The following is a 19,962-nucleotide window of genomic DNA, read 5'->3' on the forward strand; positions in this document are numbered from 1 at the left end:
GTACCCAGAGTATAGGCCGCACTTGGGATATTTAACAATGGATAATCTTCATTTATGGCATCGTGAGTATGATGGTCTCCCCATGATGGCGATGAGTGCTGTCAAACACCCAATTACGCATGCACAATTCATTTTGTCAAAAGAAAATATGCAAAGCCACATACTACGAACTTCAGCAAGGGAAAGTTTTTTAAAACGATGGGGCGCCTGGATCACCCCGAACAGCGTCACTGTGGGGGCCAGATTCTGCGATATCAAGTCAAACACTACCATATCGGCGTTTTAGGTACACGACTTTGAGAAACGAAGACTGTACGTGGGGTGCATGGATGTGCGACGTCGCGATAAAATGGAGGGTGGAATCAGGATGGTGCTTTCCATGGCTGTACAAGAGGCCTGTTGGTATCGCTTCAGAGAGGTCATCTTGTGGGAACCAACGGCGCAAATCGTGGAGCAGGCAGACAGACTTGCCATCGAAATTGGCCATGGCGTGACAGCAACATGGGAGAATCGATCCGAGATGATACCCTGCTTCCGATGGCACGGAGGAGAGTCGAAAGAGGTGATCTGGAGGGAGAGTGGGTATTTTTGCTATGCCTGAAGCCCAGTGAAAGACGAGTATCCATTGCATTCACTATGTCTTCATCTCTCTATCTTTTTCATTTATTCTTTGCTTTGAGCCGACTCTGGTGGAAGGCCTGGAATGGTTGGCTGTGAGATGGGCTGCATACTTGATGAATCGGGCACTCGGAGCCAATGAGCTAGAACATTTTTTTTTTCTTACTACACTCTAGGTAATTATATGAATACCTATTGTTCATTAGCCAACTCTGTCTGCTAGAGGTACCAGATAACACCAGATTTTCTCTCTCTCGCCCCCCTTTTACCTGTACCTTTACTCTTCTTCTGTCTACACAAGGCAGATAGCAAGATATAACCACTGGGACTACAGCCTCTTCTTTCTCATTTTCCTTCCTTTATTTCTTCTTCTTTTTCTTTATCATCATCATCTTTTGCCTTCTCTCTATCTCGACAGCGTATCTGTCTCATATATCGCCGCATGGCCATTCCGCTGACATCACCAGCTAGTCTGCCCGGACCCCGCCCCCACCTCGTTGGACCTCGGAGCTGCTTGGACTTGTAAGCTTCTCGTCAGCTCTCAGACTTTCTAGCCTCCACTTGTTTTCTCAATGGGCTCTGCCATAGTGCCAGCGTTAGGTATGAATGATGCATCCATCCCCGCCTCTGGGAGGTGATTTCGGTCCATCCACAATCCGAACTTTTATGGGGACATGTAAACAAGACAAGCAGTGCATATCCAAGTGCTACTTGCATAGGTTGTTTTATAGGCCATTGCTAATTTTAGTGGCTCTACATACGTTATGTAGACATGCGGCTTTGTAGTAGAGCTACTTACAATATACCTACGTCAGCACCCAAAGATTGTCGTCACATCAATTCGCTTGATAGATATAAACATCTGGATTGATATAGCACCCTCTTCCAATTACCCGCATAACGTCAGCACACAAAAGCAACAGCATCAAACATCACGCGCAGCTGCGCTTTTCTCGCTTTTTGAAGCCCAACTGACTGCTTGCTTATTCGGCTCGACCCGCACAGTTTCATGAGACGTGCCACGCATCTCCAGCTTCCATCTGGTGGTCCCCGCAGCAACAGAAACCTCCGCCCCCTCTTCGATCTCTCGCAACGCCCCTCCAATCATCTCCAGGCCTGCTCCCGACATCTTCGACTTCAATCTCGGTCTCTGCACCAGCACCAACTCACATCCGAAGTCACAACCGCCACCGCAGCCCAAATCCGCGCCATGTCTGCCATGCCTGCCTCTCACGGCCACAGCGCCGCCTGCTGCAACATTCCTCCAATTGTGTCCAAGGGATACCAGCCCAAGGGCTCGTACGAGGAAATTGGTGGCTACAAGACATGTATGTTCAACTGTCTTCGAGCTTCCCTTCTCCATACTCTCGTTTTCTTCCTCCTTCGCACATGATCATGATCACGATGCCCTCCTTTACCGGCGTTGCTTCAACATGCTGGGTAGGCAAATCAGTCGGTGGAAGGGGTGGTCCTGTGAAAAAATGACGTGAAATGAAATGAAAATGTAATCAAATGAGAAGTCAATTTAGTTGCTGATGAAGCCATCTAGATGTCACTGGCCCCGCCGACGCTACCAAGGCCATTGTCGTCGTCTATGACATCTTCGGCTACTTTGACCAGACCGTCCAGGGTGCCGACATCCTCGCCTTCAGCGACGACCACCAGAAGTACAAGGTGTTCATACCCGACTGGTTCAAGGGCAAGCCTTGCCCCATTGAATAGTGAGTATTATTATTTTTGATTCTCTCCTAGGTCACCTAAGCAGATAGCTATTGAGATATTGTGATGATAATCAAAAAATGCTGACTCCAAGACAGCTACCCTCCCGATACCCAGGAGAAACAAAAGGCCCTGGGTGAATTCTTTGGCACTTTCCCTCCTCCTAAGATTGCCGGCTATGTTCCAGAGTATGTGGATGCCGTCAAGGCTCACAGCCCGTCCGTTTCCAAGCTAGCCATGCTGGGTGTAAGTCTATCCATATCCATCGTCTTAATGTCGTGTTACCCTCATTTCTTAAGTGGTATCAAAAAATCCAGGAAAGAAAGAAGCTCTGACACATCTTAACAGTACTGCTGGGGCGGCAAAGTTGTTGCCCTCACCGTCAAGGCTCCCACCAACCCCTTCGCAGCCGCCGCGGCCGCCCATCCCGCCATGGTCGATCCGGCCGACGCCGAGGGCCTCACCATCCCTTTTGCCCTTTTGGCATCCAAGGACGAAGATGTTACGGCTGTCAAGCAGTTTGAGGAGGCGCTCAAGGTTCCTCACCATGTTGAGACTTTTGCGGACCAGATCCACGGCTGGATGGCCGCGCGATCTGACTTGACGAATGACCGTGTCAAGGAAGAGTATGAGAGGGGATACAAGACGCTTTTGGAGTTTTTCGGCAAGCAATTGTAAAGAAAACAAAAAGCAAATGAGCGGGTGGAAAAGTAAGGCACACTTTCTCCCCCTTTTCGAAAAAAGTCTTTCCAATGTAGTAAAATTGCATGCTGAGATAATTCTCACAAACAAAACAAGTAAATTGAAATAAATAAGAAAATAAGAAGATAATCATAACCGGATTGTTGGATTTTGCCATCATCTCAACAAAAGAAATCTGTCATAAACTGCTATGCATGTGCTATGCTCACTATCAAACAATCATGTATAACCCATCTCTTTCTGTTTCATGCTTCTCTCTCTCTCTCATTTTCATCTCATCTCATTCATAAACAAAAACATATCTATCACATAAAAATTCACTGTCCCAGTTCCTGCAACAAACCCTCGGCGGCCCTCAACGTCTCCTCCAGATCCAAATTCTCTGGCGGCGGCACATCCAGCCCTACGTCTCCCTCGCCCCTCCTCACAACCGTGCTGATCATGTACTCGTCCCCAATGGCCCTGTCCAGCTTCACATCCACATCAGTCACCATACTGCCCTTGAACCACACTTCCAGCTGCTTATTAGATCCCTCGGGCGGAATCTCCCCTGGGGGCGCATAGTATCGCATCTCCAAGTCGGGAAGCCACGGCGCAAGCAGCGCTTCGCCCGTCATCTTGACATATGCCTCGCGGAGACACCATAGAGCGTAAAAGTAGTCCAGCAACTTTTGGCGGTTAGGGATTCTCAGCCCATACAGCCGCTGCACCTCCACCGGCGAGAGCACATCACTATGCAAATCGACATACGACGGCCATCCCTGCGTCTCAATGTGCTTCAAATCTCGCTCGCGCCTCTCCCCCGCACACACAATGTCCGTGCCAATAGCGACGCCCTTGGGGGGCAGATACGCTCCAAAGAGGACCACCACGCCAGCCTGGTGCGTAACGTTGAAAAGCAGCGGCTCTTCGCCAGAGGGGGTGATGAAGACGGGCTTGGTGCGCGCGTCGCGGACGGCTGTGGCAGAGGCCCAAGGCACGCGGCAGTAACGGGATATGGCGAGGCGCTTGAGGAGAGATGAGGCCAGGGACAGCTTGGCGTCCCTGACGAAGTAGAATCTGAGGACGGCGGCCTGCTCGGCTGAGCTGAGGAGGGCGAGAGCGCGGTGGGCCTATGATGGCTTTTTGTTAGTTACGAGATTTTGATTGATGATGGAAATGATTTATAATTATATTGACTATTATGAGAAATGAGGTTTATGAGATGAAAAACGTACTACTCCGGAAAGCTCCTTGGTTGCTTTGGCTTCAGGCCAAAGATTTCGGGTATCGAGAGCCCAAAGGAAGACGGCTGGCTGGGCCATGATGGCTGGATTCGCGGCGCTTTTATTAAACCCGTTTCTTTCAAAGCATATACATGGATATAATAATGGCGAAGATGGTATTCAATTAAAGATTGATGCTGTATATCAATGCTGCAGATGGCTATTCTTCTATATGAGTGAAATCTGGGATCGCTGATGAAGGGAGATGAGCGTCTGACAGGTGAGATTGCCGCTGCCAATCAGCTCACTGCCGCTGTCAGTTCCCCGCCTTCGGCCCGCAGAGCCGCAGTCTTGGGTACATGATACATGTATATGCTACTCTAGTATTCTTGTACAAGATGAGATGTAATCTGAGATGCTTTCAGCGTATTGATCAGTTTTAACCAGATATTGAGCTTAAATACGATCATTGTGAATTTTTCTTTTATTCCTTTATCCTGTATATCAAGAGATCCATCTCCTTTTTCTATGACAAGAATGCAATTGTTTCATCTTATGCTCCCTCTGACGGCGCTTCTAGTGATATAGAAAAGACTTTATGCCCTTTTCTACCCGTCTGTCCAGCTTCAGCACTCTTCTTCTCCTCTTCCTCTTTCTTCTTTTGCTCCTCCTTCTCCTTCTCCTTTTCGTCATCCTTCTTGTCGTCCTTGGTCGTATCTACAACGCCATTCTCCAGCTTGCCAATTGTTTTTACCGCCTTGCCATTTCCATCCAGATCGACTACTACGTCAACTGTATCAAGGCTTCCATCCTCTGTATACATCCACAGCTCCTTGAATTCTCCACGCACCAAGCTGGTGAAAAGTAACGATCCGAGCACGCCTGGTACGAGATATAGCAGGGCCGGCTGTCCGTGCTTGAAGATGAGCAACATGGCCAGCGTGACCATCATTCCCAAAAAGTATCCCACCATGGAGGCATAAAAATACGTCTTGGAGAACTTTGACGCGGCAACATCAGGGGGTAAACTGTCTGAAGCAGAGAGGCCCAAAGATTGGCGAGTCCAGATGCGTTCTCCCCAGTTTCCCTTGGCATCCACATATGGGGCCTTGACTTCTCTGTGCTTAGTCTCGCTTCTTGTGACGATTTCGCCCGAGGTGGCATCCTTCTCCATGATTTTCAAGTCAGTAGATTCGTACTTGATTTTTCTGTAGTAGTGAATCCAGAGATCAAGTCGCAGAGCCCAGCCAATGACCATTCCAGGAATCACGATATCTCCCAATCCGAGGATGCTCTTCCTTGATGCCGCCTCAAATGTCAGCTTGATAGGGACATCGAGAGTTGTTGCTACCGTCACCATATAGGGGCTATATGGATAAATAATGAGTCAGTAAATAGTCCCAACAGAATATCAAACGAGGCAAATAGAGATAAAGCAACTCACGTGTAAAAGACCATAAAAATATCGTAGAAGAAGAGTCCCCACAAAACCAACGATCCGGTGAGAAAATCAGTTGGCGAGAGAAGCAAGAATGACCCGTAGCACATTCCATAGCCCAGCATGTTAGAGAGAAACGACCAAGAAGTTGCAAAATAGACGATTGCAGTCACCACAGACATAAGAAGTGCCATCATATGCGCAAACTTGATGTGGATCGTCTCCTTGCCCATACCATGAGCAAACACTTCTAGCAGCCAATGTCTCGTCAGGAGATCTCTCAGCTTCCAGGCCTTCTTTTGCAGCCACGCAGCTGGCGCAAGGAACGCCAACGCCCCAGGGAGCGGGTTCGTCCCACCAACATTAGAGCTCTCAATTTCGTTACCCGCATCATCGCACACGGCAACTGTATTCTTGGCCTGATCGGCCTTGCGGAGTTTCCCGTCTCTGCCACGCCAAAAGCGAGGGAATACAAAGGACGACACGACTTGAATGCCATGGGCATAGAAAGTCAACAAACTGGCCATAGAGGCAGTCGTCATGTAAGATCGCAAAATTTTGTTAATAAGAGCGGGGTCTTGGAGCCACTGAATGAGATAATAAAGCCCAACAAGGACAACAGCAGCCATAATAGGGAACAAGATAGCATCAGAAAGCTCCAGTCCTTGGGTAAACGTCTCGTCATCCTGCTTCCGGCGCTTCTTGTCCTTTGAGATGGTGGCAGATGGTGGACGGCGCAGAGATGCATGGGCTCCGAGGTAGATAATTCCCATGGCACCAGTGACGAGTTTGAGCTCGAGAAGAAGGAAATCCATATCCTGTAAGGTGTCCATTATTGTGAGAGGAGTGGCACCAGCTGCTGTATCATTGAGGGTAACATTGAGGCCGTCCAAGCCCTCCATGAGGGTAACGTTTGTGGCAGCCATCGTTCTATATCAACATATGCCTCAGTAATTGATAGAATAGCAATAATCCAAGAGATTCGTGGAGATGCCGTCAAACTAGAGAGCAAAGAAATGAAAACGTGGTCTGAACTCAGTAAGGCTGGCCTTATGACGTCGGCAGTGACATTTCAAGTCTTCGAGCCGTGAAAAGTCTTGCTCAATCTCCGAAATAAGTAGTCAAATGAATAAGATAAATGAATGAAAGAGAAAGAAGATGAAAAGAAGGGAAAAGGCGATGTTTGAAAAGGCGCTGGTGCCTTATATACCAAAATGACCAAGCTATGAATCAAACGCAGTTTCAAAGCCTGGCCGCTACAAGGCAGAAGAGGGCCACTAAAGCGGCCACTAAAACGACTATCGCTGCAAGCTAGGCGAGGCAGCCAATAGAGCGCCGCGATAGCGCCCAGCAGCAACAGGCATCTCCAGCGCCAACATCGCAGCCTCGTCCCGCAGTGACAACATTGATCCTCTGCATATCCAGTTTTTTTTCTTAGGAGACAAAAGCATCATCACCAATTCCAAGCCATTGCCCAGCTCCCAATTACTTCAAGCGCCAAACTCAGCAACCATGACTACAAACGTCGTTTTAGAAACCACAATGGTAACCACCCAATCCCATAAAAAAAAAAGTCAATGCTAATCATTCAACTCAAAAAACAGGGCACAATCACCCTCGAGCTCTACACCACCCACGCCCCCAAAACCTGCAACAACTTCGCCACCCTCGCCCGCCGCGGCTACTTCTCCTCCACAATCTTCCACCGCATCATCCCAGACTTCATGATCCAGGGTGGAGACCCCACGGGTACGGGACGCGGTGGTTCCTCCATCTACGGCGACAAGTTCGAAGACGAAATCGACCCGAGCCTGAGGCACACCGGCGCTGGCATCCTCAGCATGGCCAACGCGGGACCCAACACAAACGGCTCGCAGTTCTTCATCACGCTGGCGCCCACGCCGTGGCTCGATGGGAAGCATACCATCTTTGGCAGGGTCAAGAGCGGATTGAGCGTGGTGAAGCGCATGGGCATGGTGCCTACAGGGCCGGAGGATAGGCCGGTTGAAGAGGTCAAGTTGATCAGCGCCAAGGTGGTAGAAGGTGAAGAGCAGGAATAAAAAGGCGAGGGCTCACTTATCCATTTTTTAAGAATTTTTTGGCCATGAGGCATGCGATGTACGAACGGAGAGGAGGTATAATGACCAGGGATACATTTCACCCGGTTTCTACCTAGTAGGTACTATGATATATAGGTACGTAATAGGCATGTATATATGCGTGTGCTATGATTACGGCTCGGTATAGATAGACAGCATAGCAAGGCGTTGGTTGACGAATATCCAACACACGCGTCAATAGTAAAACATAATGAAGCAGCAGTAGTATTATCAAAAACATCACACAGATTACAGACTGTGTCACAAAAACGGTCAAAATGGCACAGGATTTAGAACGAAAGAAATGCCGTGCTTTATACATACAGGCTTCATTGACCTGATGAAAGAAAAAAAGTAATGGACTCATTTTAACCCCCAAACTCCAAGTTCCCGTGTTCTCCGGGATGCTGGTTTAATCGTCGTCTTTATATAAAAGCCAGTAGGCCAGCCCATAGCCAACCACCTCCAGAATCTGCAAATCAAATCAAATGCAAAAAGCAAATAAGCCCGAGGTTTCGTTTCCCGTTTTCCTTCACCTCTTTTGTCTTTATAGTGCGTTGGAAGAAAAAAAAATAATACAGTTATCCATGGATATAAAAGCTTCAAGCCACTTCCGTTTCGAGTCTATCCATATCCAATCCACCAGCAATAGCGATGCAAAACATATGCATGTATGCGTAAATTCCTAGATTGCTTGATTCAATTCTCTTGTTTTTAACGGTGGCCCGCAGGCGGCGAAGAGAGGGTTTCTGAGGACTCGGACTCTGCGTCGATATCTCGACCATTCTTCATGGGTGAGCTCATAACCGGCTTGCCTACTTTCAGCTTCTTGACCGGGCTGTCCGTCTTGGATTTGACCTTGTTCAGCACCTTTGGTGAAGGCACACTGTAATCTGCCTTTTGTTCCTGGCTTAACGAACTGCCCTTGATTTTATCCTTCTTCAATGAAGACTTTGTCTTGATAATGACTTTCTTCGTCAAGCCGTGCTTTATCTTCTTCTTCTTGTGACTGGTCTCCGAGTCCTCGTCGTCGTCGCTCACGTCTCGCTTCCTGGGGCTTTGGGCACGGGACCCCGGCGCAGGCGTAGCCTTTTGAGAGGGTGGAGGCGTAGGTTCGTTCTGAGAGCCGCTGCCGTTTATCCTTTGAGCAGCTGCTCGACTGGCGTTACGACCACTGTTGCCAATGCAAGATCCCATGTGATTATTCAGCCGTGTAACCAGGATGCATCTCTTGCACTTGCTGCATGTGGCAGAAGGGAAGGAGAGGACATTGGGAGGGCGCTGCTCAGAGCCTCCGTCGTCTTTCTTATCCGAGTCCTTCTTCTTCTTGCCCCTACCAGGGCCTGGTCCTACCCAGCTCTGGCCGTAGATGTCGCATCCTTGCTTGTCGATAAACGGATGCTTTTTGCAGTAGACGACGGTAGGATCGGGTTTTCGGGCGCCTTTGCCGTCGGTTGGATACAGTAATCGCGGTAGATGGCATCGGGGACACAGGATATCCGTCGTCGTCTTAAGAGGGTTGCCCTTTAGAAGCACCTTACCATCCTCGTAGATGGCGGCATCAGTCTCGACTCGCACGTCGGGTCTTGAATCGGGCGTCGAGCTCTCTGAGGCATCTGAAGCTAACTTCTCCACTCGAATGGCGGCTGTGGTCGCTCTGGCTGTCTTCTCCTCTCGATGCGTCTTCATCAACAGATCCGACACGATGTTGTACAGCACATCGTCGAGCACCGAATGCGCCTAAAGCAACACAGGGCAGGAATTGTCAGCAGCTACATCTCACCAACGAGATGACTCGAGGCATTGATTGGCGATGCAATGCATGCAGCACTGCTCCTCTTCTATGGGGACGGCCGCGGCAGCGCAAGGCCAGCAGCGCCTTAGCCTCTGGGGCCCAGCAAGAAGTGGTGCTCCAGCCTAAAGGGTGGGAATGGGAAATGCATCGAATCGACGACTCACCAGTTTATCCATGCTGCCAGCATCATCACGGGCACGGATAATGCCCGCCCGACCCGAGGCTGAATTCATGATGGGCGGCTGCGAGCCCTGGATGGGGGAGGAAGGATGAATAAAATAAACAAGGTAAGATAATTAAAATAAAAAAAAAGTTCCCAGCACAGCTGAGGTGTGTGTGGTGCGTGGAGTGTGCGTGTGTCGGCTTCTGTGCAACTTGGCGTCGTGTGATGAATGACGGAGGAATCCCGGGCGGAATCGACGGTGCCGGATGTATCGCCCCCGGCTGATCTGACGGAAGGCTAAAGACAAAGCGAAGAGAGGATGATGATTAAGGTTCGAGGTTGGAAAGCGAATGATGATGCTGCTAGCATCGAAATAGTGGTTCGCCGCAGCGGCTCCTTTCGTCACAGCACGCTTGCACTTTGCACTAGGCACCGTGCACCATGGCTTCCGCTGAGTAAAGTCGGGGGTTGGGCCTGGAGCGTGCTGGGAAGGGGGGCGATGGCTAGATTCTCTTAGTTTTTAATAGTCTGCGCCTCGAATGAATTTCCCCAGGTGATGGAGACGGAAGATGAGAAGCGACCGATGAAGGAATTGATGGCGGTTGATTCTCCCTTCTCGTAGCTGCGTCGAGTGATTTGTTCTCTCTTGCTGTCTGTTGCTCCTATGCAGCGCGACAAAGCTAGAGCGTCTTTCTCTCAGGTCAGGCTCTTCTGGCGCAAAGGCCTTTCGTGGGTGGATTTGCAAAAAGAAGTTTAAAAGCTAAAACAGGCGCAGCGCAGAATCGGAGTTTGCGATTGAGGCCAGATGCACCCCGGGCTCGCTTGCCTGCTGACTTTACAGTGCCTGCTTGCTCTATAAGGCAATTGCATGGTCGCTAAAACCTCCGTTGTAGTCGCTGGGTACAGGTACTGGGCGCTTCTGTAGCCGCCGCGAGTCTAGGGGTCCTCTAAGGGCCTCTAGGGAGAGGCAGCCGCTGATTACCGGTACTTTACAGGTACCATCTCGCTTGCGCCGCAGTGCAGCACTCTGCAGCCAACCAGCCAAGCCCAGCAACATCCCTTACATGCTTGATACAGCCAAGAAGAACGAATCCGGCTGGCAGAAGCCCAGAATCGAGAGCAGCTCTTCTCGGCGACGCCCCCTCCCCTGCCCGCATCGCGCAATCCCAGATTTGCACTTTAGATTTGCAGATTACATACAGATTTGCATCGCACATCGCCGCCAAGTCACAGGCAGCGTTCGGCAAAAACCGCCTACCCAACCGCCCTGGCCAGCCACGCGAAACTCGCACTGAGTCCCCTGAACGCCGCCTAATCTTATCGCTGTGGCTGATAAGAACGCTACTAACGTAGATACATTAGTTGGTCGCAGAAACGTTCGCAGCCACTCCAGACTCCGGAATTACTCCGCCGGCAGAACGTCCCCTGAACGAATATAAGTCGAGATAGACTATCTAGAAAAGTCATTATCACGTTCCACTCCAGTATACACGTATTTACTTGCATTCTTGCGGCTCTTCTCCGGAGACTTGGCTCCCTTTGCATTGATTCACTCACTGATCTGACGTTTTTTGTTTTGACTCACGCCCTCTTTTTAATTCCCCTATCTCGCTCTGCTATTCTCTTTCTTGTCCATCTACTTACTTTACGCTCTGACCACCACACGCGACCTCAATCCCATCTTCACCTATCGCTTTATATCTGCCCGCCATGTCACTCCCCACCACCAGCAAACCATCGCAAATGTCTATCCGATCCTTCTTCCAGGCCAAGACGCCCAAATACGCTCCTCCTCCATCACAGAGCCAAAATAGCAGCAATAACAACAGGAACGACATCACCATCGACGCCCCTACGATTCCTCTCTCTTCTGTACCTGCCACATCAACATCACCACCTCAATCGCAATCGCAATCCCACCCTCCCTCCGATCTCACCCCGCATCCGCCACCTCCAACTCCAAGCTCAAATCCAAATCTACCCCGCGAAGCCGCCATCCGCGCCATCATCCCAGCCGACATCAACGCCTTGCGCCGCCTCAACTCCCTCCTCCTCCCCGTCAGCTATCCCGAGACCTTCTATAACCGTGCTGCCGACCCGGTCACGGGCCGCTTCTCCCGCGTCATCACCTGGTCGCACGATGGCGGCGAACCCAAGCCCATAGGCGGCATCGTCTGCCGCGTCGAGCCCGACATCGATGTCCAAGCTCCGGACGGCGGCCCCCAGATACCCCAGAACCTGTACATTCAGTCGCTCTGCCTGCTGTCCCCATACCGCTCAATGGGCCTCATTGCCGCTACGCTGGACAACATCATTGCCGCTGTCGTAACGGACCCGGCATTGGATGTCCGAACTGTCACGGCGCACGTGTGGACCGAGAACGAGGAGGGCTTGCACTGGTACAAGGCGAGAGGGTTCGAGAAGCAGGAACCAGCTATCAAGGGCTACTATCTCAAGCTGCGTCCCGACTCAGCCTGGGTCGTCTCCAAACCCGTCGGGGCCTCCGTTCTCAACGCCCTCCCCTCGTCAACGCCTCCGATCTCTCGACCCAACATAAACAGCACCACCGCAGCCGTCATGAGCCTACCACCCATGACAAGCCAAATACCGCCCGCTGTTGCTGCCACTCCCCCTGCCGTCAGCAATGGTGCTCCTCCTCCTCCCCAGGCCACAAGGCCTCCCGCCAGGGTCGCATCAGGTCAATCCTTCCAGAACCAGCGTGCCGAGACGGAGTGGAATGACCTCCCCGCGGACATGGCGCCGACTCTTCTCGGTCCACCAAAGAATGGCAGCGAACCCGGGTCCGGCGCGAGCTCAAGGAGCAGCTCCACCGTGAGGAGGAAGAGAGATAGATCTTATCCGGCTGCTGCATTTGGACAATGAAGCAAAAGGAATATGATGAAAAAAATAGACTTCGGCGCCATTGAACTTCTAGGTGAAACGATTCTACAAATTACGAATAATGTATGGGGGCTGCGAATTGCCACGACGATGGATTTAGACTTTAAAAAAAGAATTAGAAACACTTTTAATATGACTGCAGAAATAATAATTACTTGTTCCTCATAGTGCCATCAATCTGCCTATCCATCACGTAGACTAACAAAGAAAAGGTAGACGCGCTTTCAATCCGAAGAATATATAGACATACACACATATATAAATGTTTTGCCTCCATAGCATACATGACAATCGTACAAAAACCGTCCAAACAACAGGGACTCTTTGATATCCAGAAAAAAACTTTTTGTCCACAAGTGCAATGACGCCTCCTATAATCTTTGATATCCCCCCTTCCAAATAAAGAAGAAAAAAAAGAAGCCGTGAAAAAATTAGAATCAGTTATAGAAAACAGCCTCCCCAGATTATACAGCGCCTAAACATGCCACCCCTTTAGTTGCTGAGCCTGTATCTGCTCCATAAAAATGCAGCAAGTGCGCCAATGCCAACGCCGCCCGCGACCAATGCTGGAAAAGACAAAAGTGGTGATTCTTCTGCTGTGAAATTGGTTAGTATGCTTTTAAAAATAGAAAACAGCGTGCATTCAAGGGGTGAAAAAACATACCAGGTGATTCAAATGGCTGAGACAGTCTTCGCTTGATATCCCGTCGCAGGTCAGCAAGGAAATCTCCAGGCTTCTCCATCTTCTGGGCGATCAAGGCAATCAAAGCTGCGCCAACTCCGCTACCATCCTTGGCGATACCAATGCGAATCTTATCCGCGCCACTGGGGCCAATGCCATCGATGGCACGCAGAGCCTCGTAAATCATATCTCGGAAGAACGGGTAGTGCTCAACCAGACTGCCGTCGACACCAATGTCGACAATCTCCTCTTCGGGGTCCTCTAGCTTTCCTGATTGGAGAACGATGGCGCCAATTGCGACAGCTGATAGTCTGGCCGCTCTGCGAACAACAGCGCCCGCAACAGCCTTGAATGCTTGCGCATCTTCCAGAGAGGGAGTGTAAACTTGAAGCGTGTTCTCCAGCTCTTGTCGGATAGTTGACAGCTCAGGAGTGTTGTCGGCCGCAGCTACAGACAGGATGGCAGTATCCAGTCCCCATTGGGACAAAAGTCCAGACTTGGGGCTGATGTTGGTGGTAGTTGACCAGTCATTGTAACTGGAGTTTGTGTCGCGGAATAAGGATGTGTCTTCGTCCTTGATCATGTCTGCAATCGCCAATCGTACAATCTCACCCAGGAACATACCCGAGACTCGCTTCTCGTACATCTGAATGCCCGGGTTGACACTATCTCTATCCAGGGCGGAGTCCCAAGCAGTTGAGGGGAGAACGTTGAGCTGGTTGTCAAAGGAGCCCCACTCGGTGTTGATAACCATCTCGCCTGTTGAGGTATTGTATTCGCCCTTGATTGGCTTCTTGATATTTGATGTCTTCTCGATGTAGGCGCCATTAGTTCCCGTGCCAAAGATGGCGCCAAGGATGGAGCGGTGCTTTCCAGCAGAGGTGTATGAACGAGCCATGAGTGTTCCCACAGTATCGTTGACCAAGGCAGCTACCTTGACGGGGAGGCCAAGTCGGTCAATCTCGTCTTGAAGAAGCTTGCAGACATCCTTGCCGATTGCGTCAGGAATGTCAAAGCCCTTGGTCCATCGGATCAGCTTGCCCTTGTTGATACCAAGCTGCTGGACTGGGAAGCTGAATGTGAATCCAAGGCGGAAGATCTGCTCATCGTGGTAGCCCTCTGGGAAGCTACTAGTGTTGCGACGAGAGGTCGCGCCCTCGAAGTGCTCTCTGTGGTGCTCTCGGAGGAAGAGTTCAATCTGCTTCGCCAGGAAGGCGAAAAGATCTCTTGCGGTCTTGGCGACCATGAGATTCTTGGGAATGGCAACCTTGTTGTAGGTCAAGTTGAAAGTGCTGTCGCCGTTGAGAGAAACGGAGCAAACGCGAAAGTTGGTGCCGCCCAAGTCTACGGCTAGATAGACACCCTAAAAAACGGAGCCGAATTGTTCAGTTGGATGACCCCTCTTCAGCTAAGTTTGGGAGTGAGTGAGATTACTTACGCTCTCAGTGCCATCCGGTACGGCAGTCACGTAGGAAGGAATCTGGCTGAGACTGGTTCCATCTTGCTTCAATCCCGAATCTACAATCATGTTAGTAGTGAGCACAAGCAGTTGAGCGCAATGGCGCAAAGCAAGCTGCAAGACAGGCCCAGCGCAATGCGATCAGGAATTGTCGCAAAACGTACCGGTCTGCTTCAGGAATTCCTGGACATGGCGATTGAGCTCCTCGTCCGAAAAGTCGAACTCGGAGACAATCTTGCTGGTGTGCTCTGCTAGACCCATGGTGAGGACTCGCGACGTTGGTGGCGAGAGTGCGAGGTGTGTCAGTCGTGGGCAGATGAGGTCTTCTTGGATCGTGAGCTGCGAGGTCAAAGAAGGGAGTGGCCAGTGAGCTGTCGGAGGAAGATGGAGATGAAGAAAGGAGAAAAGCTGGCACGCCCACGGGAGCTGGAAGATGAGTGCGTAGAGCTTGGCGTCATGGAGCACGAGATGAGCGAGCTAGAAATCGGTAGCAATAAACGTTAGCGGCCCTGACACTATCGTGGGTACGTTATACTTTGCGCATGATGCGTGTTGAGTGCAGAGAGCATGGATCGCACAGGGATTAGCCCCAACTCTGGGGACGGCGCGGGGCGGTTTTTGGCCGAGAGCTCCATGCTTAGCGCAGCGACCACTGAGGCTCCCGCAGACACGGACGCGGCCAGCGAATCATGGCCCCCAAGGCTCAGGTCTCTCCACCCATCACACGCCGGAGCAGCTCCAGAGGCTTTGGAGCTGATGGCCACCGGAATATCCGTCCAAGCTGCAAACTCTGGAATGTTCCCCAAGGGACACGGGCATCCACTGAGGAGCTGCTGTGCCTAGCTGTTACGTAGGTACGGGGCACAGGATGGAGTAACGTGGGCGCTGGAGATTTTCCAGAACAGCTCGAGACAAAGGGCAAAATGACGATGGAAATGAAAGCACACTCACGAGAGACAGCAGCACTAACAGTATGGATAGCAGCCACACATGATTGGCGACCTGCGTCGACCTGCGTCCGGCGCATTGCTCGGTTTGCCCTCGCACCACCCTGTCGCTCTCACCACCACCGCGCCACGAGGCGCCGAGGCCTCGAACCTTGTCCTGGTGGCACGCCGTCTTGACGGTAGGATCGTGTGCAGCTAGCAGAACAAAATTAAGCAATTGGACCCCCAAAATCGTGCCAAGCTCCCCCAATTCGCGTCATCACTCACAGTACATGCTGCAGCTACACCCGCTATCAAGCCTCAAAACGCTCCCACGGGATTGTACTCCGTATGAGAAAAAACCCTCGCGCAGTTAGCCGTGGAGAACAACGTCCATGGAGACGCCCGCATACGCAGCTGCGGAGCGAATGTGGCCCAAGCTGGAGACGCTGGTGAAAAGGGCCGTATACTGACGATGTACTCCGTCCAAGTAGTACTCGTTCTGCGCACGAGAAATTTGGTGGTAAGAATGTCCGTCCTAACAGAATGGAGAAAATCCCGCGCGATTTTTGGCTGGGTGGCTGTCGGATTGGCGACTCAGAGCTCCCCAGTGGCGTCCATTGAGTGGTGCTGCGGATTTGGCCCCTGTATCATTTAATTTCCCCCCAAATGGCCCGAAGATGCAGAATGCAGGCACAGCGTACCACTCAAAACGCCAGACTGCGAAAGCCGGACGATCACGACGCTGCAATGCAATGGCACGATGACCAGCAGCAACGAGTTTCGCCGAACTGCGCTCTCAGGCTGACCCGGGAACCGTCGAGCTGCTGCAGCTATATCGCGGCCGGCCTTCAATCGCAGGGACTAGCGTCAAGTTAGGTGCCAGCTCTTATGCGAGAGTAGGGAAATGCCGACAAAATCGGGAAGCCAAACCTGCAAGACTCAATTGTTGAGGGTGTGGTAAGGGGCGACAGAGATAACGACAGTAGCAACAATTGGAAAAGGGGTAGGTTTTCTGCTGAGTGCCTGACAAAGCGAAATAGCGTGATAAGAAAAAAAAAAAAAAAAAAAAAAAAAAAGACACTCAGAATATCATGGATTTCCTGCAGGTGCTCCTCTTCGTGTGGATGGGGCCCTGCTTGATTCTGTCAAATTGTCTGAGCCTGACAAGACAAAGGGCTTACTAGGACTCGATTCACAAATGACAAATGAGAGGGTGAGCATATGCAGTCATAGATCAAGATATGTCTTACTCGGGGCTCTTATATAACTTCCTTAGATGCAGGCAAAGATGGGGAACTCCCTCCCTCGAGCCGAACATTCAGCCATTGGCGCGGGGAAGCTGGTCTGTTTTCAGCAAAAGCGACTGGTCCGTCTCCAGGTTTTTAAAAAGGCGGTCTTTGATAATATCCCCTCGCTCGGCCACTTTAGCCTGACTCTTAAAAATATTTTTCTTATATTACTTGTACGTAACTTGGCAAAATGGCCCATTAGCTCCCGACTATCTGAGTAAAGAGATCCGAGAGCCTGGGGAAACTGTCAGACTCCGGCATCGTACTGGCCAAGCTATATGCAGACAGCAAAATGCAGAAATACGGCGGCAAACGTGGGTTGGAAGCGAACCAGTACAGGGCCAGATCGCGGCAATGTGGGCATGTGGACCACCTTCCAAAAAAGAAGCGAAAGAGGCCAGATATCAAAGCGGATCCTGGCAAAGATGAATAATAGCATGGCCCTCAAATCTGCTTCAAGATAACGAGAAACGCGGCAAGCAAGAGCCCAGCACATACTAGGAAAACAGTATTTCGGTGCTCATCGCCTAATTCGAGGGTTAGCGAGATCCTATACGGGCAAAGTTCAACAATTTTGGAGGACTCCTACCATCACGATCGAGGCTGTGTACAACAACCACAAAGATATTCAGTGGCAGTCTAAGAGTGCTATATACTCCACCTCGCACAGAGTCACTGACTACGTTACTTTTGATGAGTGCCATTTTTGGGAAATATGCCCCAACACAGCCTTCGATAACACAAAAGGCCCAAAAAAGTAAATGCTCATGGTCAAGCATAGTTGAAACGGCAAACGCAGCAGAAGCTATAACGAATATGAACGAGAGCGAGTCTATTGCTATGCCGTTCGAAAATAAAGCATTCCCAGCGGTCGATATGCTAGATCCAGCCATCATTGCGCACATGAAGCTCGAGAAGACGAGACCTAGGGGGAGATGCTCCTGGTATCCTGACTTCACTCTGGCGCTCTTCAGGGCGGCTGGCCAGAAGAATACGAAAAGATACATTGCGCCTTCAAAGCAAGACGAAGCAAGGATCAGAGCTGTGACCTTGGGGTTGGTTAATGCTACAAACATGCGATGTTTGAGTGTCTGAGCTTCAGGGCAGCCTTTGCAAGCGTCAATGGTGCCATAGTTTTCTCGCCATGCTATCAAAATGAGAACGCCGGCCCCAATGCAGCAGCCAAGGCTGGCAAGAAACGGTGCCAGCGGAGAATCGCAATATTGAACGAGACCATCTCCTAGCACGCCAGAGCATATTGCTGTTATACTGCTGATGGTTGTCATGTTAGCAAAGATGCCGCTGAGAGAAATCTTGGTTTCTTCCAGGCGCAACAAGTGATATTCAGTAATCATCCAAGCTTCGAAGACACTAAACAGCAGAGTTGTAGCAATACCGCCGAAGAATCGACCAACGTATAAGATGTCAAGGCCGTAGCTTAGCATTGCCAGACATGTAATCCCGTAGCAGATGCAGTAGGCAACACATGCAGTGCGTCTTCCATAACGATCTGCGAGCTGTCCAGCAAAAGGAGCGCTGGCAGCACCCGAAACAAAGCCAAAAGCATATAAAAGGGCGACTGTGTGTTCTGGTAGTTGCTTTTCGTTCTTGTATACGGCGTAGGTGTATGGCCCCTGTGTTGCAGCTTATATCAGTACTACAAATGGAGGAAGGGAACCTGATTCCTTCTTTTTACACACTTGAAGCCAATCGGCCGCGACCACCAATGCGTAAACAACGAGGAATTGTCGTTGAAACCGAACCCCAATCACTTCTTTGTCTTGGTCCTCTTGGATGCCACGATGGCACGACTTGTGACTTCGAATACGATGATGGTAGAGGAAAGAGCAAGCATTGGCTACAGCCAAAACTGCTAGGTTTGCCTGATAGAAGTTCATCATGAATGGACCGTTGCGTGTCGAACTTCTGGTATTAACGAGACGAAATCGTCTCTCTTTGAGAACTTCATATGAAGAAGAGTTGCATGTCACGCTCAGGTGTGAGAAAAGACGGGGCTTCTTGGTCGAGTGACATCGCTCTTTCCATTTTCGCAGGCAGCCTGTAACTGCCTCTTGAGAGAATCTACCCTAATACGTAGGACGCATATATTTAGGCAAGATACTTGAATACTAGTGTAGATTGGTAGACATCTGCAATAGTGATTACCATTTATATTCGGTGTCTACGTACTCTAGAGGTTGAATCTATTTACCCTACTACTACCCGGGAACAGGTGGTGCGATATGAAGCTTGGCCAACTCAAACATCATCATCGTCTTCGTAAAATATGCTGGCTGGTTGGCTAATTCGTGAATATTTAGACGAATAGATATTTAAGATAAAAAAACCTGTCTTTTGCAGTTTTTGCTTTGTATGTTTGGAGGCAATAGGTATATGTGGCATTAAAGTTAAAAAGTATCATTAGTTTCGCATCCCAAAAAGGAAATCTGTATTAGAAGACAGCGGCTCAGCAAAAAATATCTATCTGTCATTAAGTGTATCTGAAAAGCTGACGACCAAGTGATAAGCGAGTGGTAAAAGGCAAAAAAAGAATGGCCCAGCAAAAAGAAAATGACAAAAATATGTCCATGACAAACAAGAAATGTCACGATAAGTTATTGCAACGGGCAAAAAATTGCGGCCTGTGTGGATCGAACACACGACCTTCAGATATCAAGTGACTTGAAGTTGGAACTTCAGTCTGACGCTCTCCCAGCTGAGCTAAGGCCGCAATGTATTTGTTGGAGAAAAGGCGAGCGTTAAAGTGTATTTGAACTATCCAAAACCTACAAATTGTGTGGAGACTTGCGCTCTTGGGACGTGATTTACAGTGGAGATTTGATTCGCTGCGGCTCTGCGTCGGCGGCGGCGCCGGCCAATCCTGCCAAGGGCTAATAATAACCCGCGGTCCCTCGAGACGGCTTACACACTACACACCGTTTCGGGGCATATGAATTGAGGCC

The 19,962-nt window shown here is 50.1% G+C and overlaps 9 protein-coding genes and 1 non-coding gene across 10 annotated transcripts; 3 read left to right on the top strand and 7 right to left on the bottom strand.

Annotated features, from left to right (window-relative positions):
• Positions 1 to 927: 927 nt before the first annotated feature.
• GGI43DRAFT_326015 (Alpha/Beta hydrolase protein) lies at positions 928 to 3,128 on the top strand. Its single transcript, XM_083201914.1, has 5 exons — positions 928 to 1,218; positions 1,624 to 1,946; positions 2,168 to 2,339; positions 2,436 to 2,583; positions 2,686 to 3,128. Exons 2-5 carry the CDS (start codon positions 1,628 to 1,630, stop codon positions 3,013 to 3,015), a joined length of 969 nt encoding a protein of 322 aa, XP_083061952.1. The 5' UTR covers positions 928 to 1,218; positions 1,624 to 1,627; the 3' UTR covers positions 3,016 to 3,128.
• Positions 3,129 to 3,164: 36 nt separating this feature from the next.
• On the bottom strand, positions 3,165 to 4,537 carry GGI43DRAFT_400662 (4'-phosphopantetheinyl transferase family protein). Its single transcript, XM_083205474.1, has 2 exons — positions 4,257 to 4,537; positions 3,165 to 4,151 (listed from the first exon to the last, which is right to left on the bottom strand). Exons 1-2 carry the CDS (start codon positions 4,341 to 4,343, stop codon positions 3,357 to 3,359), a joined length of 882 nt encoding a protein of 293 aa, XP_083061953.1. The 5' UTR covers positions 4,344 to 4,537; the 3' UTR covers positions 3,165 to 3,356.
• Positions 4,538 to 6,931, bottom strand: GGI43DRAFT_400663 (aspartic endopeptidase). The gene is made up of 2 exons (XM_083205475.1): positions 5,689 to 6,931; positions 4,538 to 5,611 (listed from the first exon to the last, which is right to left on the bottom strand). The coding sequence occupies exons 1-2, from the start codon at positions 6,606 to 6,608 to the stop codon at positions 4,798 to 4,800; spliced, it is 1,734 nt and encodes a 577-aa protein (XP_083061954.1). The 5' UTR covers positions 6,609 to 6,931; the 3' UTR covers positions 4,538 to 4,797.
• Positions 6,932 to 7,004: 73 nt separating this feature from the next.
• GGI43DRAFT_400665 (cyclophilin-like domain-containing protein) lies at positions 7,005 to 8,039 on the top strand. The gene is made up of 2 exons (XM_083205476.1): positions 7,005 to 7,227; positions 7,287 to 8,039. The coding sequence occupies exons 1-2, from the start codon at positions 7,195 to 7,197 to the stop codon at positions 7,740 to 7,742; spliced, it is 489 nt and encodes a 162-aa protein (XP_083061955.1). The 5' UTR covers positions 7,005 to 7,194; the 3' UTR covers positions 7,743 to 8,039.
• Positions 7,799 to 8,322, bottom strand: GGI43DRAFT_326011 (uncharacterized protein). Its single transcript, XM_083201913.1, has one exon. The coding sequence runs from the start codon at positions 8,146 to 8,148 to the stop codon at positions 7,855 to 7,857; it is 294 nt and encodes a 97-aa protein (XP_083061956.1). The 5' UTR covers positions 8,149 to 8,322; the 3' UTR covers positions 7,799 to 7,854.
• GGI43DRAFT_400666 (uncharacterized protein) lies at positions 8,040 to 9,733 on the bottom strand. Its single transcript, XM_083205477.1, has one exon. It carries the CDS (start codon positions 9,468 to 9,470, stop codon positions 8,496 to 8,498), a length of 975 nt encoding a protein of 324 aa, XP_083061957.1. The 5' UTR covers positions 9,471 to 9,733; the 3' UTR covers positions 8,040 to 8,495.
• A 1,537-nt stretch (positions 9,734 to 11,270) lies between these two features.
• On the top strand, positions 11,271 to 12,877 carry GGI43DRAFT_326247 (uncharacterized protein). The gene has a single exon (XM_083201916.1). The coding sequence runs from the start codon at positions 11,450 to 11,452 to the stop codon at positions 12,620 to 12,622; it is 1,173 nt and encodes a 390-aa protein (XP_083061958.1). The 5' UTR covers positions 11,271 to 11,449; the 3' UTR covers positions 12,623 to 12,877.
• On the bottom strand, positions 12,878 to 15,521 carry GGI43DRAFT_326399 (glucokinase). The gene is made up of 5 exons (XM_083201919.1): positions 15,360 to 15,521; positions 14,946 to 15,258; positions 14,761 to 14,840; positions 13,305 to 14,685; positions 12,878 to 13,233 (listed from the first exon to the last, which is right to left on the bottom strand). Exons 1-5 carry the CDS (start codon positions 15,414 to 15,416, stop codon positions 13,133 to 13,135), a joined length of 1,932 nt encoding a protein of 643 aa, XP_083061959.1. The 5' UTR covers positions 15,417 to 15,521; the 3' UTR covers positions 12,878 to 13,132.
• Positions 15,522 to 17,340: 1,819 nt separating this feature from the next.
• GGI43DRAFT_433090 (uncharacterized protein) lies at positions 17,341 to 18,897 on the bottom strand (the record flags this gene model as incomplete). The annotated part of the gene is made up of 2 exons (XM_083209687.1): positions 17,341 to 18,633; positions 18,700 to 18,897. 2 exons carry the CDS (start codon positions 18,895 to 18,897, stop codon positions 17,539 to 17,541), a joined length of 1,293 nt encoding a protein of 430 aa, XP_083061960.1. The 3' UTR covers positions 17,341 to 17,538.
• A 738-nt stretch (positions 18,898 to 19,635) lies between these two features.
• GGI43DRAFT_t86 lies at positions 19,636 to 19,730 on the bottom strand. The gene has a single exon. It is a non-coding gene; the product is annotated as a tRNA-Phe (tRNA).
• Positions 19,731 to 19,962: the final 232 nt, after the last annotated feature.

Source organism: Trichoderma evansii, assembly GCF_050947405.1.
Source record: "Trichoderma evansii strain SZMC 28006 chromosome Unknown GGI43scaffold_6, whole genome shotgun sequence".
In the NCBI taxonomy this organism is placed as follows: domain Eukaryota; kingdom Fungi; phylum Ascomycota; class Sordariomycetes; order Hypocreales; family Hypocreaceae; genus Trichoderma; species Trichoderma evansii.

Excerpts from the sequence above, each read along its gene's own strand:
- GGI43DRAFT_326015 (XM_083201914.1), top strand. The coding sequence starts at position 1,628 with ATGAGACGTGCCACGCATCTCCAGCTTCCATCTGGTGGTCCCCGCAGC. Across the intron at positions 1,947-2,167 it reads AATTGGTGGCTACAAGACAT|ATGTCACTGGCCCCGCCGAC; the intron begins GTATGTTCAACT and ends GAAGCCATCTAG. Across the intron at positions 2,584-2,685 it reads CCAAGCTAGCCATGCTGGGT|TACTGCTGGGGCGGCAAAGT; the intron begins GTAAGTCTATCC and ends ACATCTTAACAG.
- GGI43DRAFT_400662 (XM_083205474.1), bottom strand. The coding sequence starts at position 4,343 with ATGGCCCAGCCAGCCGTCTTCCTTTGGGCTCTCGATACCCGAAATCTT. Across the intron at positions 4,152-4,256 it reads CCAAGGAGCTTTCCGGAGTA|GCCCACCGCGCTCTCGCCCT; the intron begins GTACGTTTTTCA and ends AAGCCATCATAG.
- GGI43DRAFT_400663 (XM_083205475.1), bottom strand. The coding sequence starts at position 6,608 with ATGGCTGCCACAAACGTTACCCTCATGGAGGGCTTGGACGGCCTCAAT. Across the intron at positions 5,612-5,688 it reads ATTTTTATGGTCTTTTACAC|CCCCTATATGGTGACGGTAG; the intron begins GTGAGTTGCTTT and ends TTATCCATATAG.
- GGI43DRAFT_400665 (XM_083205476.1), top strand. The coding sequence starts at position 7,195 with ATGACTACAAACGTCGTTTTAGAAACCACAATG. Across the intron at positions 7,228-7,286 it reads TCGTTTTAGAAACCACAATG|GGCACAATCACCCTCGAGCT; the intron begins GTAACCACCCAA and ends CTCAAAAAACAG.
- GGI43DRAFT_326011 (XM_083201913.1), bottom strand. The coding sequence starts at position 8,148 with ATGAGTCCATTACTTTTTTTCTTTCATCAGGTCAATGAAGCCTGTATG.
- GGI43DRAFT_400666 (XM_083205477.1), bottom strand. The coding sequence starts at position 9,470 with ATGAAGACGCATCGAGAGGAGAAGACAGCCAGAGCGACCACAGCCGCC.
- GGI43DRAFT_326247 (XM_083201916.1), top strand. The coding sequence starts at position 11,450 with ATGTCACTCCCCACCACCAGCAAACCATCGCAAATGTCTATCCGATCC.
- GGI43DRAFT_326399 (XM_083201919.1), bottom strand. The coding sequence starts at position 15,416 with ATGGAGCTCTCGGCCAAAAACCGCCCCGCGCCGTCCCCAGAGTTGGGG. Across the intron at positions 15,259-15,359 it reads CAGAGTTGGGGCTAATCCCT|CTCGCTCATCTCGTGCTCCA; the intron begins GTGCGATCCATG and ends ACCGATTTCTAG. Across the intron at positions 13,234-13,304 it reads TCAGCCATTTGAATCACCTG|AAGAATCACCACTTTTGTCT; the intron begins GTATGTTTTTTC and ends ATTTCACAGCAG.